This window comes from Rissa tridactyla, chromosome 7 (genome assembly GCF_028500815.1).
Source record: "Rissa tridactyla isolate bRisTri1 chromosome 7, bRisTri1.patW.cur.20221130, whole genome shotgun sequence".
Lineage (NCBI taxonomy): Eukaryota > Metazoa > Chordata > Aves > Charadriiformes > Laridae > Rissa > Rissa tridactyla.
The window spans coordinates 22,769,693-22,788,890 of record NC_071472.1 but is presented as its reverse complement, the minus strand read 5'-3'; the positions used below and the strand labels follow the sequence as shown (position 1 = coordinate 22,788,890).

The 19,198-nt window shown below is 47.1% G+C and overlaps 1 protein-coding gene across 2 annotated transcripts in view; it reads left to right on the top strand.

Annotated features, from left to right (window-relative positions):
- SLX9 (SLX9 ribosome biogenesis factor) overlaps positions 1 to 19,198 on the top strand; it is a 58,553-nt gene that overhangs the window by 35,567 nt on the left and 3,788 nt on the right. For both annotated transcript variants that reach the window (XM_054209413.1, XM_054209414.1), the window contains exons 3-5: positions 8,109 to 8,177; positions 12,153 to 12,306; positions 17,412 to 17,480. In XM_054209413.1, the coding sequence (XP_054065388.1) occupies positions 8,109 to 8,177; positions 12,153 to 12,306; positions 17,412 to 17,480 (292 nt within the window). The remainder of the gene's footprint in view (positions 1 to 8,108; positions 8,178 to 12,152; positions 12,307 to 17,411; positions 17,481 to 19,198) is intronic.

Sequence of the window (19,198 nt, the reverse complement as noted above, 5' to 3'; positions counted from 1 at the left end):
TCCTTCCTTCTCAAGTTTTGAACAACTTGACATTTCTTCCAATGCAACAGAAAAATAAAATTATGTTCCTTTCAGCAAGAAAGCTGTCACTTGCTCTCTGCAGAGATGGTTTCCAAAAAACAAATCCCTAGATATCTGAGAGTTCAGGCCCTCAGCTCTCACTAGCATGCAGTCTCAAATGCCATGCTTAAAGTCAAACAAACCCAAAATTAAATAGCCACATCACTTTCCAGATTGTGTGTTGGGGGCGCTTTCCTTGTGCAAGCATGACTGACACGTGTAGTCTTACCTTCAACATGAAAAGACTACAGAGATGAGGAGGTCAGCCATAGGAAGGAGTAGTGAAGAATGCCCCGAGTGTATAACACGTGTAACCTCATCTATGAGGCTGCTTCCAGTCCTAGCTTACACCACGGCTGAACCAGGCTATGAATGCATGGGTGACTATGGAGTGCTTTGTATCCCAAGCTTATGTGCTACTTCCCAGAAGCAGCGTGAGTGCTGGATGAAAGGAAGAGGAGGAAGAGTGGCTTGCTAGGCTTCCACGGACAAGGGAAGGAATTGGCAGTGGACAGAGACACTGCAAATCCTGTTGGACCAGGTCTCGTTCCCAGCAGGAGCAGGGAAGCAGGTAGAGTGGGTGTAGTCCTAAGGGAGGTTACATGCTGCTTACTTGCAAAACTTTTTCTAGGACTGGGTGCTGCAACTTCATGAAGTCTGACCCCTTTGGGAAGTGAGGGCTGCCCGTGCTCCCAGGGGAGCCTTACTCTGGAGAGTCAGGTCTTGAGGGCTTCGCATAGCACTATTGTCCCTTATATCTGAATTACAACAGAGGCAGCTGCTTTACCTGTACGGTAATGCTTAATGCCAGTATACAAGCTCACCAGCTTTCTAACCTGAGAGCTCGCAGAGATGCACTTCTTCATGTTTCTGAAGGAATACGTTGAGCAGATCAGACTTGTTTTCCTTAGGTGAAGGAGGGAAGTGCATGATGGCATTGCTGGTCCAGGCTCCCCTGGCGCTGCCTGAAGCAGCATTTGGCCTCGTTTCCACTGTCTTGCACTTCTTGGAGACTTGACTCTTAGGCTTCTACATGGACAATGAAAGCAAAGAAAGCCTGGTTGGTTCTCCTCTCTGAAGTGGCTAGGGCGATGAAGCCTCCCTCAGAAGCCAGTTGGTTTCTTTACTAGCAGTAGCAAGGCAGGACGTTGGAGATGGTCGGGTTTCTTGGCTGATTGTGGAAAAAACAAGGCTCTGCTGCAGACCTACAACTCATTGTATCAGCTTGATTGCAAGCAGGCTTTGCCATTCATTCTGCCTCATGTGCAGACAGCAAATTCTCATCTTCTGTGGATGTTCCCTATGTAATTTGCTGTGATCAGAGATGGGTGTGCAGGAAGGACACGATGGCTTGTCATGAAACCTGAAAGAGATCTCATGAACTGAGCTGTTGGCAGTTTCTCAAATATGCACTGAAATCCTAGACCCTTGATTCTGTTCTCTTTGGACTCAGTGACCCTTTGTAAGGCTAGAAGCTGCAGCAGCATTTGCTGAGAGCTGCTGGGCATAAAATTCACTGTGATCACTGGTATTTAAACTGTTTATGGGGCTGCACAGAAAGCAAATACACGCCACAGGAAGCAAAGAAAAAGTCAGCTTTTCTGGACATGCCATTCCTTGACAAATAAGAATATCTTATTTGTGCTGTGGAACTTCAGGATACTTTTGGAGAAATTCTTGCTTTTTTGTTGGAAGAAATGTACACACACTTGTTGCGTGTACATGCAACAATTCATGGACATGAAAAGGGGCAGGGGGGATTGAAGTGTCCTTTCTTGAAATCAAACTCATTCTCCCAAACCCATTTCTGGAATGAAATCACACCTGATCTTGCAAAGTCCCTGAGATGGCATGTGTTTTCAAAGTATTACAGCTCAGGGAGTACTGAGAACTGGGTGGTTTTTATTTCAAGGTGACCTGTCTGATTGGTGAGGAGGGAGCAGAACTGGGGACACTTTCTAGCAAATCACGTGGAGCTCCTGCATGGGTGCAGCAACATCCTCGGTAGTTGCACTTTTTGCCAAATGCTGTTTTTCTCTGACCAGGGAGGCATTTAAAAAAGAGATGAGGAGCTGTCTCCTTCACTGCTTCCATGCTCACTGGAAGAACAGCAAGAGGGTACTTCCAAACCTGCTGCATACAGAGGTTGGTTTGGCTGTTGCTCACTGTAGTCATCCAAGTCTCCCAGAGAAAGGACAGCCAAATGTGTAAGCAGCAGGAAAAAAGGATGCTGAGTGGTAACAGCTACGTTATTCAGACAAAACTGTGCATCTGCAATGTAATAAGGACAAATTAGTCTAAAGAAGAAACTATTAAAAAAAAGGGTACCTTCTGCATGCAGAGTTTCAAGAGCTTTAGTAGGTGTCAGATGGTTACTGTTCATTCCCTTGGGTTTGCTTAAAGCCAAGCTTTCTGTAAGATGAGTTCAATACATTCACTTTGCCTGCTGTAGGCAAATCCTCCTCTTCCTGTAGGTGCCAGCAAACGCTTCTACACCTGCTTCGCCTCCTGTGGGTCCTGGGTGCATCTCATAATGCTCTCCTGGTCAGGAAGGTGAGAAGCAGCATGGGCTGTCTGGTGTCAGACAGTGGCACTGTCTGTCTCCTGTCCTGTATTTCATTCTTCTTCCTCAACTCTCATTGCCTACCGAGGGAATGAGCAGCAAATGCTGATAGTAGATACATGGTTTCTTTCAGTTTTTTAGGAGAAACTTTCCAAAACCAGCAAAATGTATGTGATAAAAAGTGCCCTTTTCAGTGCCCTGGACTAGTGATGGGTCTGACCTAATTTGCTGCCCTCCAGGGTGTTTGCAGCAGGATGGAGGTAATACAGGAAAGGCACTAATGGAAATTCATGAACAAAATAAAGCAGAGGCCACATGGTTGTCCTGCTGTCCCCCAGTGCTACTTTTGTGGATGTTTCTCCCCTAAGAAGGTTGCATGCTACAGAGTATGTGGTGGGGTATTTCTTTCTCTGACCCCACCATGTTTGCAGCCTGTATGTGTTTTACAGGAAGGATAACTCCTGAAATAAGCTGACCTTTTTCCAGGAGCAAAAGATAACTTGTCCCAGCGAGGAGCCTGCGACCTGGCAGATGATGTGAGCTCCTTGTGGCAGCCATAGCTTCTCCATTGGGAGGCTCACGGTGGTTGCTGGTATCTCTCTGTGCCATGAACTGGCAATGAGCTGGCACCGGGCTCAAACAAGGCATTTTGTAGTCCTTGTGGCATGCTTGATTCAGAAATCTAGGTTCCCTGAGACATGGTACCTCTTTCCTGCTTGGTTATGAAAATAACCTTCCAGCTGCAAATGTGGCTTTAAGGACAGTGACACACTGGGCCACCTTGAGCATCCTTTGTGTGCCTTTCTGAGACTGACCCTTAGAATGTCAACTTCTGTGTTGGGGATGGATGCTGAGAGGGTGCAGGTGGGAAGACCGAGGACTTCTGAAGAGTGACAAATGCCTCAGGCAGAGGAGGAGGAGGTACTTTTACCTCGTGGCAGGGGCTGAGCATGTCTGCAGCACTTAAGTTACCATTTGGGAGGATGGACTTCGTCTCCAGAATTGCCTTTCGCAGACTACTGTGCAGATTGTGACTTCTTGGTCACCTCCTGAGGGGTACTGCTCCCACTTCAGATGGCATATCACTTGTGCATTTATGCGGCTAACTAGAGATGAGTCTCGGCTCTTCTGCAGAGGGAGGTTTTGTGCCCTTGCTGTATCCGGTCAGAGCCTGAGGATATTTACCAGGCCTGACAAAGGCATGACCTTGTCATGAGGACATGAGTTGCATTTGCACAGCTCCTCTGGGTCTCGGATGGGAAGCTAGGCTTGCAATTAGGCTCCGCTTTAAATAACTGGGGGATCTGGAAGGGTTGAGAATGCAGATCCCACTTTAAATAGGACGCCTGCCTCATCGGGGGCAGAAGGAAAGCCTGCATGCTGGTGTAATGATTAAGTGTGAACAAAAATAATGTAGCTTGTTTTGGAACGTGAAAAGCAAATGCTGTATCCATGGTGAAACTGCCCTGTCCCAGCAGGGGCTGTCATCTTCTCTTCCAACACTGGTTCCAAAGCCTCCTTAGGGTGGCAGGGCTTGAACGCTGGCTTTTTTTTTTAAGCCCTGGTTTTACCCAGGGCTTAGGTAAAACCCAAACGCTCCCCTGCCATGGTTTCTGTGCACCACATACAGGCTACCAAGCTGTCTCTGGAGACTCCTCTAAGAGTAATGGGGCAGAGAGCCTGGATATCAACCCCTTGCTTCTGTCCTTGCCACCTCCAAGCCGCGGTCCCACTAGTGACCCAGGCTCCCCAGACACTGCTGCGTCAGTGCTTTCTGGAGGAGGAGTGGAGCTGGAGGTTGCCTGGTTGGGAGCTGAGCTGTTGGGTGAGATGAGGGCAGTGAGCTGCAGGGCTGGCTCCTGTGGAGCACCATTGCTGCTGGATGACATCTTGACTGACACTCTGCCTGTCTCATGTTGTCCCTCAACCTTCTTCCTAGAGGAAAAAGAATACCTTCAGTAGATCTGCACTGGTATCTGTCAGGTCACACCACTGCTGCATTTGCCCCAGGAGACTGGTTTACCGTTTCCCAGGCCCTTTCAGTGTAAAAGGGTATTAGACAATTTACAAGTGACACTATAGAATTAAAAAAAAAACCAACCACTAAAAAACCACCCAAACCCACACCCAGTCTTCTGCTTTTGGATGTATTCTTTGGATTTTTTTAGTGAACTCATCCCACAGCTGTAGGCATATGCTCATTTTTGCTGCTGTTATACAACTGAGGCTAAAATTAACACATCTGTTGTTGTTTAACTTAAATTTATACAGTACCATGTTTTGCTAAAATACTATGTTTCGAGCGGCAACAGCTTTACTGTTATGTATCAGTGGAGTTCTGGGAATAATACTTATTACTATGGGCTATTTCTTAATAGCTCAAACCAAAGGGGCAACTTAGTGCTTCACTACAACTTTGCGTGGGGGGGGCGGGGGCAGATGCCCAGTGCTGAAGAACCCTCCTCTCTTTGTGTGGCATTGCACAGGCACAGGTTGATTTGGTATTTCTGCTCATATTTGATATTTCTGCTCATGGCCAAGTCCCCAAAGTAATGTGGTTTCCTGGAACTGTGAAGCCTGTGTTTTCACCCTCTCAGTTGTGTAGTCAAACTTAAATAGTGGGGTCTCAGGGCCCAGGGAAGCCTGTAGTGTTATGGCTTTAACCCAGTCCAGCTTTTTTCTGAATGCCTAGAAAGGATAAAAAGGGGACTTTTAAGATATATATATATATATATATATATAGTCTAAGGGAGTCCTTTATGAAAAGCAGTCATATATATATGTGGGGTTTTTTTTAGTCTAAGGAGTCCTTTTCCAAAAAAACTCAACCTTTTTGAAATGAAGGAAGCTGTAATCAATAAAAAACTGCTTGTCTGCCATGAAAACAGGATCCTGAGAATTGCCATTAGTAGTATCAAATGCTTAATGTAGGAGGCAAAAAGCTATTGTTTTTTTTTAATCTGTTTATATTTGAGATGTTTTGTACTGTGCGGATCAGAGGGAAGAAAAAACACATCCTTGCTAAAAGAAATAATTGTCAGGTTTAAAATATGTAAATTACTCTCAGCTAATGTAAGTGGCTTTTGCTTACCTTTCTTCCGTGCACAAGGTTTCAAAGGCAAGTGTTGTTAAATTACATGTGGAATGGGCCAGAGGTGGGGACCTAAACCCTTCTGATTTCACAGAAAAATAATTAAACTGGAGCTGCGGTCTGGCTTTGATCTCAGAGGTGCTTGCAAGCTAAATAAAAATAAAAGAGTACCTTGGGGACAGTCTGTGCTAAATTCTACCTCCGCTGTTCTCCGGTCGTTTGCAGCGGCTTTGGCACTCGTCATCGCGACTGGAAGTTGTCAAATACAATTTGGCACCTTCAGCAGCAAAACAGCCTCCTGAGGGACGGGGAGGGATCTGTAAAATGGAGGTGTCAGGGAGCAGGTGCTGAGAAAGGGCAGAAACTGGCCGGTTTGCCAGCTGCTGACTGTGGGAGGACAAAGGATCCGGCGCCCCTCCCTGCACCCCTCTGGTGATCTGTGTCTGCTGGCCTGGGTGCCAGCCACTGTCCCCAAGCCTCCAGTGAGGTTGGACTCCTGCCAAGAAAACAGCTTTTGTGTTTCCTTAAATATTCCACTGCTGTTTGGGGGAAATAAAAAAAAAAAATATGAATTGATGTTATTACTAGAATTGGCCAGCTGGCTGAAATTTTTTTTTATTTTCATTAACAAATCCCACCGGGCGCTGTTGTCCCAATGAAGTAATGAGTGTGTGTTCAGGCAAGGGGGCAAATCTCCCCAGCACTGCTGCTGCTGAAATCTCAGCAGGCTTGGGCAGCCAGAAAGGCAGGGTGGAGGTGTCTTTTGCAGGCAGCTCTTCAGAGATCATCAGGGTACGAATTGGCCTCTCGTGATTCATCCTTTTTTTCCCTGAAACCACAGAAACATGGGGTGATTGGGGGTAGGGGTGGCTGGGAGTTGGTTATTGGAACATGCAATTAGTTGTTTTAGCATCCGTTTTGGTACAACAACAAATGCATTGAGTAAAATTGCCTTTAATGTGATTAGATATTTGTCTCTGTTATTGCCTGGCCCTGCATGCTGGTGGGGCTGTCCTGTTGGGCTGCCCTGCTGGATGGGACCTAGCAGGGTGCCCATGCATTGATGCTTTATGCAGGAGACGAACAAATGGATGGCAGCATCAGTCACATACCATCAGTCACAAACCCTTCAAGATATCCCTGAGCTTTGTAAGTAAGTGATAGCTTCTAGGCATGGTTTTATTTCTTGCTTCTTGGGTGCATTGACTGCAGTAACACATTTTTCTGGGACACGAGACAGTAAAAGCTACAGCTTCATTCTCCATGTCCTCTAGAAACTCAAAACATGTTGGTGGTTGTTGGCTTTATGGAAAAGCTTGCCCAGCTCTAGCAGGCTTGTTCTCATCTTACGACATTGAAATTACTAAATTATCATCCTACTTTTGTTTAAATCATCCTCAAAGATTCGCAGCTTCAGAGAGGTTGTCCTCAGTGAGTTGTTCTTAGAGTTGCACTGAATTCCTTTTTTTTTCGGGAGAAAACTGGTATTTTTTCTTTTCCAGGCTTAAGAATAACCTAAGGGGAGAAGAGTGGTCTTTGGGGAGCTTTTTCCTCCATTGGCATTCCTGTAGCAGGATTCCCAGCACATTTCAGGAGAAAAGTTGACTAAAGTCAATTTTGTTTTAAACACCAGAGATAAGATAAAATTTTGTAGTGTCTGCAACAGATCTGCAGTAAAAATACTTGTGACGTTATTTTACTTGGTTTTGGATATAAGTGATCAACAGCTGGTTTCCAAATACTGAATTTGGTGTATAGTAGGTACTAGCCATTTTTACAAGCTATTAGTAACAACTGCTTCTTAGGGCTGCCATGGATCTGGGTATTTCAGACCCTTTGCCGTGCTTCCCCTGCCTGCCATGGGCAGGCGGATGCCGATGGCCGTGTCAGGTTGCCATTCCGCCTCCTACCCTCATGCATGTCTGCAGCCTATGTTTTCCTCCTTCTTAGCTTTATCAGCCTGCATATTTTCAGATTAAAAGTTGCTTTTTGCTCCCAGTTCTGGAACCTGTAGGTCCTCCCATCACTTGTGGCTAGTCAGAAGAAAATGCCAGCTCTCAGACCAGGTTCACGCGTGAGTGCAGGACACAGGGCAAGGGGCTCTGAAAAGACTTTTCTCAAAGAGCTACCTGGCTTGAGAAAACAGGGCCTGCGGTGATGAGGATCTGATCTACTTGCCCATTTCTTATTTCTCAACCAACAACGAGCCGGGTTTGATTTGTTCGGCTAAAAATTGAGGTGTGGTGTAGCCCCTGGCCTGCCTGACCTGCCAGCAAGTTCAAAGGCATCAAGCGTTGACCAAAATATTACAGACTCTGCTATCTTTGGGAAGTGTCCAGCACTGAATCTGTGTGCAGGAGCCAGGCTCCATCTCATGTCTCTCTTCTCCTCTAGGTTTAGAAGAAAAAACAGTTCTTTCCAAAAAAGAAAAAATGAAGCTGCGGAAAGAAAGATGGCTACAGAGTAAGTACTCTTCCGAAGCACGGTGGTACCGTGGGCATCACAGACTGTGGTTCTGTTGGATCTCTCTGTACATGGGGTGGGAGTGGGCGTGTTGGTTGGTGCCGGGGGAGGCTGAATGCTTCTCAGAAATCTTCACATCTGCTCCCCAGCACATGGGGCAAAAGTCCCAGGTATTCTTTCTCAGTGTTTAGCACCAAGATTGAGTCATTGCCCAAACCTACTTTTGGTCTTCCTTCACAAGTAATGTAAGTGACGACATAAAATCTTTATTTATCCAGATAGAACATTGTGCCCGTGTAGGTTTAGCATGTTTATCTTTTAAAGCTCTGGTACAGATATGGCTAGCTGTATATGGAGCTCCTCCTCCCTGAGGAGCTGTGGGGACAGTAGGACAGCCTGGAGCTGAGCCCCACGCAGCCACCAGCTAATCCCAAGCCTCTGTGGTGAAGGCCTGCAGTGATTCCTCCTGCCCTTCAGCAAGGGAGGTCTCTGGATGCTGCTGGTTGTGTTACTGCTCTTTCCCATGTGCCACAGGTCAGTGAACCCACTTACCAGAAAATCTGGCCTTTCTTGAGGCTGTGAAATACGAGCTAAACAAAACCAGCATGTGGCAGAAATGCTTCTGTTTCCTGTGGGAAGCGTCTGTATTTTTGCTTCGAGTATCTCAGCACCATAAGAGACAATGCTGTGCTACCTTGTGTAGCAGAGGGATTCCTCTTGCCACCTGGTGCTGTTCTTGGGACAGGCTTTTCCCTTAACACCTTCCTGCCCAACAGAGTTGCTGACAGACTGTGTTTGGGGCTTTCTGCCACACCATATGCTCTCTACTCCTGAGCTCTGAGCGCAAGTCCATCAACCTGTGATTTCACCAGTCGCAGTGATGGTGTCTCTGGCTCCTCTTACATAAAAAGATGTGACTCTGAAGGAAGCCTCCTGCCTGTCACCAACAAACAACTTCCAAGTGTCTTTGACATCTGGAACCCTTGGTGTCCCTGTTGGCTACAAAGCATAGATGGCTGTGCTAGTCCTAACGTCTGGCCTGCTAGCTGCAATTTTGGTGCTCCTAAAGGTCTCTCCTTGTCTGATACTGTTGTGGGAACAGAGAAGGGGACCGCTGGAGCACAGCTGAGCTTTTCCTCCCCTGATACCATGACTGGTACCAGGTGTTGTGGAGGAAGGCATGTCCTCAGCAGTACTTTCTGACAGAATCCACAGAAAAGGGGTACATGGGACTCATGTCTTCTGCAAGAAACAGAGGGCATGCTTCTGCAGTTAGATGACAGCCCTGCTCCCATAGTCAAGGTCAGTCACTTTGAAAAAGCCTGGGAGCAAGATCCCTACACTCTCTTAATCCTGCCCTCCTGCACATATGCCTTTGTAGCATAAGTCTTTTTCAAGATCATGTATGTTATTTTGGCCCTGCCGTGGCCTCTTTCCTCCTCTCTTGGCTCTGAAGTTACTAAACTGGGAGAATACAAATGAAATGCAGCGGCTTTGCTTTGGGAAGAACACCAAGATAGAAAACTTCAAGCCAAAGTATCTCTGTCTTAGAAGACACTGGGTTATTAGAAGTGCTTTACAGATACAGAAGTACCCAAATTACTGGCTCTCTTGACTCCCCCACTAAACTTGTGGCCAGTTGGCAAATACCAGCATCCCCTAGCAAATGCTTTGCTAAGGTTAGCAAGTACCTGAGAATTTCTGTAAGGAAAGTCAGTAAGTGTTAGTACTAGGTGTGCAGCTTGTTATTGAGAAAAATGGAATAGCTGGAAAGACCCTATATAAACATCAGTAAAGAAACTGATATTATTATTAGCTGGTAGAGTGAAATGAACGGCTGTTTCCAGAGATGGTGATTTTTAAATGAAACTTGGCATTCTAACGTTGTGACCTTAAAGAGCCGCAGTCAACTGAAACACATTGATTTTTATCTGGTACAGGTAACTCTGCCAATTCTTTGTGGGTTTTGCAGTCTTTGCCTGCTCCCCTCACCCCCAAAAGAGAACCCAACTTGGACTGATGAAGTTCTTCTCATTACATCTCTGTTTTCCTGTCTTCCGAAGAGTTTGTTGTTTCTTCTTGTCCCAGGGCTGCTTTTGTGACACTGGATGCCAAGACCCTGGGAAATAACATTCAGTCCAGTAGTGCAAATGCAAAACTTGGAGATTTCTTCCATTCCAATAAATCATCTCATGAGATACTAGAGAGGGAAAAAAATTATGCAATGCTTCAGACATTAGAAGTATGCACATTTAAAAATACATATATCGCATGGCTCCTCAGACGAACAAGACTTCATAGGAAAAGAATTTGGGATGTTTGCGCAGAATTAGGTGTCTGAAAATTTTGAGAACATACTGTTTATGAAAGCGCTGAAGTAGTCAGCTTCATAAAGCCAGACCAAAAAAAGAAGTGATGCAGAACAGAAAGTTGTTTTTTTGGCAGGGATTGCTGTGAGGAGAAGCGTTTACAGTCCAGATTTGTCACGAACATCCATGTACAGCAAAATTGCAGTTCATGAAAAACTGTTGTTCTTCGACTCAGCTGAGTTGAGGAGCAAACAAAGATACTAAAGGAGCCAGTGGCTAGACAGTGAATTGAGTTCTGCTTTCTTGAATGTGGTCAGCAGGATTAGATACAGAATTGCAGGTGGCATCTTGCCTGCTGTCTGTAAATGGGACAGGCTGCTTTCATGCTCCCACTAAAAATACTTGTGCTGATTTAGTCCTGCTTCTGTGGCCATGCTGTGTTGGAAGCTGTTGGACTCCTTGTGTCACCAATTTGGTCCCATGGCTGCTGGCACTGTGCTCTGTCATGTCCAGACAAGGAGTTTCTAGCTCAGCTCTGAGGCTCATCCTTGCGATACACTCATTGTCCAAGGCAATAAGCAGAAGCTGGTTCTTCCGCTGCAGCCTCCGCAGGGTGGATGTCAAGGCAATGCAGCAGGTTTCCAGGCCTGGTGATCACCTGGCAGAGGGAAAGGGAGCTCATGGATCCCGCTGAGCTCTAGCTGTTTCTGGTGGCATTGTCAAGGGACTTCTGGGACAGACTGGCCCATCTTGGAGCTCAGCTGGAGGCTTGTAGCAGTAATGGCCTTTTGTGCGCTGTCCTGGAGGAGAACATGTTCTGATGGGGCTCGCCCTGGAGGCTGCGGGCTCTGTAAGGCTTGGGCAGCTGCAGGACCTCTTTCTACACCAGGGAGCTTTGAGGACTGAGGCAAAAGCATGCAGCTTTCGGTGCCCACCTCCCATGGCCTAGAAGGGAGACTGCCCTAACATTTGTAGAGCCTTATGTGCCCACAGCCTTTCTCAGAGCTGCTGCAGGGAGACTTGTAAACATGGTCTCAAGGAAAAGCCAGCTGCCTCTGTCTGTACCACTTGGTGCTGTGCTTTTCTAAGGGCCCAGTTTATGCAGCATTTGACTGCTTGAGCTCCACCATAAGTCATGAAGATGGGACCCTGACTTGTTCCAAACTAAGTAAACAACTGAAATTAAGTCTATCTTTTGTGCCTGTGCTAGGAGACCATTGTTTTGTCCCAACAGCAAAGCGTAGATGGGACTGTGACTGCTCAATGCCCCATGTGGAGCTGACTGTATTTAGTTTGTCCTTTCCCCTCTTGTTTCTCTGTCCTAATTCCATGCAAGGTCGGCATGGTTTTTTTCCACCCCAGGACTCCTGTGTCGTGTTGCTGTGAGCAATGAACAGTGCAAGGGATGGAAACAGTTCAGACAAAATCAGTTTGAGGATTTCACTTCCCATTGCAAATGTCAGTAGAGATGCATATAGTTAGTTATAAGCAAACACAGCAAGGGAGGGAACTACCCAGCTGCATTATTTTCAGTCATTCCCTGCTTTAAATCACTTCTGTTCTGTTGTTTCTGTAGATGGTGAAGTAGCCTGGGAATTTCTTAGCTCAGGGGTTATCTCTTGCAAACACTTCCCCTTCCTCCAGTAATGTCTTGTTTCTTATTCAGAAATAGAAAGTGTGAAGCTAGCCAAGCAGAAGCAAAAAGCTGAAGCAAAGCGGAAGGCAACGCCTGTGGTAGGAGACATGCAGCCATTGATGGAAGCCCTACCTGAGCTCTCCGACCTGACCACAGGTGGCAGGGGCAGGAAGCTACCCAAGAGGTATGTGCGATTTAGGGATGGGCTGTGTTTTTCCCTTCTTCCTGCAGGATGAAGTGCCCTTTAGCTCAGCTTGTAGCTACAGGCAATGCAAGCTGGGTGCCAATGGTGCAGAGAACAGCACTTCATTCTCAACTCCATTTTGCCCCTTTCCATGCTTCACTCGCCACAAGAAAAAAGCTTAGATGTGTCTTCTGAGTCCACAGCTAACAGGGCAACTATTGCTCAGATGAGGCTTGCCATGAGACAGGCTGGGTGCAACCAGATATCCTGGGAGTTGCAGGAATGATACACAAGTGTACAGAGTATAATGCTGCTGAGCTCACCTGAGAATCTGGACTTGAGGTGTTGCCGCCTGCCGTTCTGTCCTTCCAGACCTCCAGGCTTTCTCCTGAGGCAGTTCAAACACTTTGGGCAGAGCTTTACGCTCTGTCAAGACTCTTTGTTCCCCCCATTGGCTTGCAATGTGACCTTGGAGAAGAACAGAACAATCGTGTTTCCATTCCCCTTATTGTACTGAAAGAGAAGGACTATTTCTGATCCTCTGACACCCATGTCAACCATCCCAGTCAGCCATAGGGCAGGTTCTGGTTGCTCTTATGTTTTCTCCTTTTTAGACTATCCAGTCAGTGTTGCAGTTGCTTTTGCATCCCCCAATGCAGAATAAAAGCGCTCTGCACGCTGCACAAACACTTGTCCCTCCTTTCCAGTTGCTCCGTAGGGGTTGGAATTAGAAACTTGTTTTGACCATAATAAAAAAGCATTTGGATTAGAGGACAGCCAAGAAGGCGGCTGTCTGGCAAAGCACCCTCTTCTTTGGTTGCAGATCAAGGCTGGAGATATCACCAACCCTCTTGTGACTTGTTGTATGCCCCATAAATAAACTCTGACCTAGGTGGGACACCCACCTACAGAGAATGGCTGAGTTGGCAGTTCCCTGTGCTTCTGGAAAGCCACTCCTCAGACAAACAGCAGCTATGAACTTTGCATCTAAGCATGGGAAAATATTTCCTTCCTTAACTTGTCTTCTAATTCTTTGAATAGCATTTTTTTTTCTTTATTTTTTTTTCTTTATGCAGCCATTCAGTCACCCCACCCTCTCTTTCAGTAGGAATGAACAGCAAAAATACACGCAGAGTTTCAAGTCTTGCAAAGCAGTGAGGGTTGGTTGGATGGACTTCTGGGCCAGGGTTTAGCCTGAGCCTGAATAGGAGGCTTTGCCCTTTTTCTGTGATGATGTGCCACAACTACATGTGGCATCTGACTCCACGTTGTATTCAGCAGTCATTACCCCTCATCATTTTCCCCCAGCCCTTGGTGGCTGAGCCCCTACTATCCAGAAGAGTGGCTTGCGGAAAATACATATAGGGGAGGGAGGACAGGTTCCTTCCTTTAGGGATTGCTTTCCTGGGTGGCTGCGTAATCTGGTACAAATACATGGAGTCGCTGCAGCCTGCAATTCTGGACGAGCTCAAAAGATAGGGTAGAACTGGAAAAGGCTCAGAGACAGCTGACACAGATGATGGTGGAGGATCTGGCATAGCTTCTGTGCAAGGGGTGACTAAGTGAGCTGGGGAGTCCTCAGCCTGGACAGGAGATAGAGGCAAAGAGGCTTGGGAATGTAATAGTCTATAAAATCAAGTATGAGGTGGTTAGGAAGGAGTTAATCTTCTTTCCCAGTGTGAGAAATAAAGGACATCAAACATAGCTACTGAGTAGTCAGTTCAGCGCAAGCAGGAGGCTCACTGCTCTGCACAGCTCCTTCCTGCGGGATGTGGTGGCTGAGGGAAGCCTGTGGGTTCAGGTGAGACCTGACAAATCCAATGAGGAGAGCTCCATGGAGAGTTACTGCATGTATGTAAACTGCAGCTGGCATATGGTGTCTGAGCTGCAAATACTGGAGAGGATGTGGCTTGGTCTTATCTGTATCATACAAAACCAGGATAAGCCAGGTCTTATCCTGGCTGCTGGCTGCTTCAAGGCAGAATACTGGCCAAAATGGTCCTTCCAGCTGACTCATGGCAATCGTTCTTCTCTTCTGTAGTACACTTCACAGCAGAGTTTGTGTGGCACACATGGAAGCATTTGGTGTTCTTGCATGAATCTCCAGCCTGACATCCTCAGAGAAGCGCTGTCACCTCCCTCTCTCTCCAAATCCAGGTCTGTGGGAGCGTGGCAGCCCTTCTCTCCTGGAATCCTGAGCTCATAGTGGGGCTTTGTTTTCCCTTTGGCTGCAAGGCTCTGGTGTTTAGAAAGCCCAGTGGGGCTGTAGCACAGCAGGGTAGAGAAGCCCATTGCTTGCTGAGAATTTCAGGATTGGCCAGCACCATCTGCTGTCAGCACAACAGAGGTGGGAGCTTGTCACCCTGATGTCACCCAGATTGCCTGGGACAGGCCAGCCAAAAAGCAGCACCCCTTAGTACTGGCATGGAGGACCTACAGTGCTCTTCTTCCCCTTGTTGACTTGTATTGCATAAGGATGTGTGTGCATATGTGTTTTGAATAATCAGAGGAGGCTTTTATAGGATTTAAATCATTATATAAATGAAGGGTAATACTCTGGTGATTTGTCAGCATTATTAATAAAAGATTAGATTCTCCAGGAATTTGATCTCCTGCTGGGTAAGAGAGCATTACAGTGAGGTTTTTATTCTGTTTTATTATGAATGAAGGCAATGAAGTGTAATGAAACAGGGCTACTAACACGGTCCAACTGAGCAGGCGGCAGCCTTTCAAACCTGCTAGACCAGTGGGGCAGAGTTGTTGAGTGGAACTGAAAAGCCTTTGGAAACATCGAGCCCTTTAAAATAGTGTGGTGGCTGAAAGCAAAAGTGGTCTTGCACAGCCTGAAGCAGCCCCACGCCCTCATGGTGTGCTGCAGAGGAAGCTGTCCCAAGAGGCACCAGCCTCTGGGGCACATGGCCCGGGATGTACATCGTCACCATCTGCAGAGCTACTCATCTTTGAAGGAACTGCCATGGTGACTTGGTGGCACACTTGGCAAGCCCCTGCTTTGGTGACTGTGGGTTGCCATCCAACTTGAGAAGGGATTTCTCTGTGCGTCTGTGAGCGATCCAGGCAAACTGGGACAAGAAATTGTTCCTGTGCCTCACAGTTAATGAGCATGAAGAGAGCAGAGATGCTTCCTGCTCTTTGTGTGTCTTGCAGTACCAGTGGATGCAGCAGTGCGACGGGAGCTGCTCGAACTGTAGCTGTTTGTCTGCTCTTGCTGATTCCTGTTCCTTGTGAGCTCTCAGGCCTGTTGTGTAATGCCAGCAGTGCTGGGGTGACCTGGAGAGGGACTGAGGGTACAGGAGCAGCAGCGCACAGTCATTGATCTGCCTGGCTGCCGTTCCCTGCACAGTCTCTGTCCTGTAGAGGCTGGATGACATACATCCACGCCGTTTGTTTTTGTCTGGGTTAGCAGGAAGCTTTGATGCTGGGGTGCACTGTGCTGGGCTAAGGGTGAATCAGATGTCATTAGGGTGGCGAGAGCAGACCTCAGCAGCTTGGGTCCACTGGGATCCCCCTTGAGGGAAAATAAAATGGGCCAGAATGGGGAGAGGGAGAGATGAGGAAAAGGAGCAGGAGCTGATCGAGTGGAGAGGGATGATGAAAGTGAGTATGGTAAAGGAACATGGGGTTAAGAGAGGAGAAGGAAAGGAAGAATGGAGAAAAAAATGCAGAATAAAAGGATGGAGGGTAGCGGATCAGAGAAGGAAATAGATCACTGTAACACTGCCAACGGGAGAACAGATCCTGCTATCTTGCAGAGGAGGTGAGAGACTGTCATGTTTCCTAACCTTGAGAAAGCTGAAGGGCTCTGTGGCAGATCAGGTGGGGGAGGCCCTGGCGCCCAGCACCCACCACTAAGGGAAGATGCCTCCTCCAGTCCTCACCCAACAGAGGGGTGGGAGGCAGACCATCTTCCCCCCCTGGGCTGTGGGCTGGGGCTCAGCCCCAGGGCGAATCAGAGGGGAGCTGCTCTGAGGAGGCAAACCCTCTTCTACACTTGCTTCTCCTGTTTACCTCTGTATTTGTGCAGTCCTGAAGAATGGAAGTTTCTTCTAATTTCCTTAATGTCCAGTTCTACCAGCAACTCCCCTTGTGCACTTCAAATCCAAAAAGCAGTTGCTTCCCTTCCTGCGTGTCCTTTGCTTGGGTTTAGCGCTTGGCTTTTTTGTAAATCTCTGCTGCTGTTTGGGATTGGGCACCATGTGCTTCCAGCATCCTGTGCAGGATGGGATTACACCTCTTGGTCTCCTTGGACTTTGCCCAGGAATAAGAAATGGGTGCAGATCTATGCTTGCCACTGTGCCTCAGCTGTACATAGTGCACACACCTGCATTTCCATGAGTCCATCTTCTTGCAGCTTCATGGGTTCTCAAGACCTATGTTTGGTGTCAAAAGGTGAAGCTCTGTTATTGCGCATTCTCTTTAGCTAATCTGTTTGCAGCTGACTTAAACTGCCGCTGCAAAAACTGCCTTTGACAAGGATGTACGTTCACAGGGAGAAAGGAATATTGCCATTCTTTATCTTAAAATATAAATGACACCTTATACCCCAGTGGTCCCACCACAGGACTCAAAGTAGGGCTGGCGGTTCTCTCTTCTTCTGACTAACCATAGCACTGTCTATAACTAATGTCTGCTAATGCTGGAGCTCGGCAGTGTTAGCAATGAACATGAGATGTGCAGAGGTGATGTGTGCCTGGTGGTGAGGGGAAGTTCGATGGGATCTTTTCTCTAAGCAACAGTATCAGTTTGACCTGGAGGGCAGTGATAAGCAGAAAGTGATCTGGGCATGGACAGCTCATGACCAGTTCTAGAATTAAGTGATTCAATTTTTCTTTAGTGCATTTACCTCTTGCCCATTCAGTCCTGATTCCTGAACTGTTGTCAGAATGTGGTGAAAGGAGTTTGCATCTCCATTAGTGACTGGCTATGGGAATAATTGCCTTTCAGGACAATTTCCATACAGGACAATTACCTATACTTTCCGGGAAGGCAGATGCAGAATCCCTGGACTCTTTCCATCTCCACAGCAATTGCTAAATTACTGCTTCTCTATAATACTCACTCGCTTCTTTTGTTTCTTCTCTCCACAGCCATGTAAAAGCAAAGGCAGAACCTGCAGACTTCTGTCTGATGAAACAAGCTCAGAAATGCCGTCTCTTGTAAGTACCCAGATATCAGAGTGTCCAGTCCCTGCTGAGCATTACAGAATGGTTGAGACTGGAAGGGACCTCCGGAGGTCAGCTGGTCCAACTCCCCTACTCAAGCAGGGCCACCTAGAGCTGTTTGGACCATGTCCACATGACTTTTGAATATCTCCAAGGATGGAGATCAGAAAACCTCTCTAGGCAACCAGTTCCAGTGTTTCAGTCTTGCACACCTGAAGGCCCTAGAAGAGGTAGCAGCTTTGATCTTCCCCTTTACATAGTGCAGAATGTTTGTGGGTGTCCTGTCTTAGTCCCCACCAGACTTGGTCAATTCTAAATGGGCAAGTCAATTCAAGTCTGCTTCCGCTTCTGTCTCATATAACAGCTAAGTGAAGAGAGCTCAGGAGTCTGCACTTGCTCCTTTAAGAATTCGCTTTCCCTGTCTCATTGAAAATTAAATGATGCCTTAGGTCTCCTGTGTATGGTCTGTGGGGTTTCAGGACCAACCCACACCAATTGTCATCTTGTTCCTCCCGGCCACAGTTGTCATTTCTGGCTGTACCAAGTGAGTATGTCTGTACTGAGTCCCTCTGTATGGCATGGATGATGTGGTTCTCAACCAGGTGGTGTGTCCCCTGTGTTGGTTTGCTGAGTTGGAGCTGCAAGATCCAGCTATCCAGCTGTGGCTCAGTCTCTTATGACACCAGGCCCACGTAGGTAAGGAGCTCCTGAAACTCTGCATAGCATCAGGAGCTGCAGCTACTCTTTTGGAACGCCTCTGGGATGCTAACTTACATGCTGCACATCCCTTATGATGTCCATTGGTATCTGCCAAACCTTTCCCTGTAAAATGAAGCACTTAAATGCTTTTGAATAATTCCTGGATTTAGTTAAGGGTCTGGCAACTCCTTATTCATCTGTGTAATCTGTTGGATATTTTATACTGCCACCAGGCATCAAGAACTTAATTTCCCCTCTGCAGAGCTTTCCTGAGGCTAGGCACTGTGATCTGGCAGTGTTTGCTTTCTGTGATCCCTATTTCCAGGATTTCTGTAAGTTTTGAGACATTCAACTTCAAAATGAGACTGAGGAGAACAGTCAGTCTACAGATCCTAGCACTGCTCTCCAGCACGCTCTGTGAATACCCTTCTCTGTCTGAAACTGGCCAGTGTTGGTGCTGGGATGCCTTTCTTGCTCAGTTCTGCCTTTCTGGATGAGTCCCTCCGTGTTTTACTGCAAGGGTTGTGGCCTCGAGTGCCACCAGTAAGTATCTCATCATGCTGGAGCTCATGGGGGAGGAACACTGCCTGAGGAGGGGCTTGTATAGAGATCTAAATCCGAATAGGCAACTCCACGACAATCTTCTGTATCAGCAAGCCAATGATCCCCTGTGTGCCCCCCTCTTCTCTGCACAAAACTGGACAGATGCACTGAGTAGTGGCATGTGTCCTACTATAGTGGTCGGGGAAGTCTGTGCTTCTTGGCAGGGAAAAGCTTTGGAGGAAAGTCTTTGAGGTTTATTTTCCACGACATTTGTTAGTACTGGAGGTTCCCTAAGCCTCACCCCATTGTCCCGCCTGCCACAAATCAAGCTTCAGGTTTGGCTTCTCTCTCTGTTCCTCTCGGAAGGGCCCTACTAGGGAGGGAAATAGCTGCAAGCTGAAGAGCACTCTGCTGATCTGGCTGAAGTCTCGCAATTGCCAGCCCTTGTTGTGGTTGGGGACTTCAACATG